The sequence below is a fragment of the Perkinsus marinus genome (genome assembly GCF_000006405.1).
Source record: "Perkinsus marinus ATCC 50983 genomic scaffold scf_1104296931190, whole genome shotgun sequence".
NCBI lineage: Eukaryota > Perkinsozoa > Perkinsida > Perkinsidae > Perkinsus > Perkinsus marinus.
The window spans coordinates 1-1,307 of NW_003215863.1; the positions used below are offsets into that span (position 1 = coordinate 1).

General features: G+C 47.6%; 1 protein-coding gene across 1 annotated transcript; it reads left to right on the forward strand.

Moving 5' to 3' along the window:
• Positions 1–565: 565 nt before the first annotated feature.
• Pmar_PMAR001933 (hypothetical protein) lies at positions 566–931 on the forward strand (the record flags this gene model as incomplete). The annotated part of the gene is made up of 3 exons (XM_002786782.1): positions 566–660; positions 707–802; positions 847–931. Coding segments are annotated over 3 exons (276 nt in total), but the record flags the coding sequence as incomplete, so codon positions are not given.
• Between the last annotated feature and the right edge of the window lie 376 nt (positions 932–1,307).

A 1,307-nucleotide genomic window follows, 5' to 3' on the forward strand; every position in this document is an offset into this window, starting at 1 on the left:
CCGATTATTCGAGACCATCTCGCAAGGTGAGTTACGTGGTGCGAGATTTTAGTGACAGTTCTGGAAAAGCAGATATCAGGAGGGTTTCGAGGAGTCTTATGATCCTGTTCATTTGAGCCCGGAGCCTTTAGGAGATTCACTCGACGTAAGAAGGCTGCACACGACTTGGATGACTCATGAGCGCATCATGCGCCACGGCTATGCCGACGGTGTGACCACACCCGAGGGAGCGACCGTCAGCTGGTACAGGTGAGGAATGGGAGATCTGTTACAAACAGTGTGGGGGGAAAATATGCACATGGTCAACCACATGTGTTGGTGGAAATTCTGTGGAAATTTTGCGAGATTATTGTTGATTCCTGTCCATTTCTACCCGGAATCATATATGGACTTCCATAGTTAGTGAGGAAACTCCTAAGCTCAGCTGAGCAAAGCGAGCAAATATTCAAACACTGGTTACAAAACTGACGTCTGGAGAGAGAGTTTGATATTTTGGTTGGTCGCGTGGTAGAGCGGTAAAGCGCTGGTGTATATATCTGAAGGTCGTGGGTTCGATTTCATCCACATGAGCTATTCTGGACCTCTCTATGACGTTAGCAGGTCTACTGTGTTGTCTGCTGAGGCAGAGGTACTTGATGATGCTTTGGGTGACACTGAGAGGTGACTCATTGCTGGCAGCCTTGCCGATCTAAATGTACCACTGTAGGTCTCTAGGAACGAACAAGATTCGAGTGAAGGCCGTTCCGATGGAGGAGACTATAGCCCTCGCTGCTAATTTATTAGCATCACCCGGGAGATACGCGTGAGGCTGCCACACCTCTACTCCTTAGATGAGTTGGTCTGCAGGTTCGCCATGGCTAAGCTTTCGAGGTTGTCCCCAACGACCTCCCCTGGAACTTCCCCGCTCATCAACTTACAAAGTTTCAGCAAGGTGGGTTTCTCGCTCCCCCTCATAGATGAGTGACGCTTCGAAGACAGCTAAATTCCAACTCAATACATATAATCGCTAGTTATTATTCCTGTCCTCCGTTGAAACTTCAGCTGAAAACCGCTATTCGTTAACGATAAATGCTGAATTCTACGAAATTTCTAGAAGAAAAAATATATGCCTTAGGGACATCAGATACCATTTTATGTAGTTCAGCTTCTTAGGTGGGGTATGAGTCCTATCCCGAGGCCTTCGTCCAGTTCATGATCAGACTCGCCAACCCGGGCTTATTCGATACCACAACTCTCTCTCCTCAGCAACAAGCCGTACGTGAGTCCGTCGAGAATCTGTTTAGGTTGTATATTATGAGGAGGAAGCC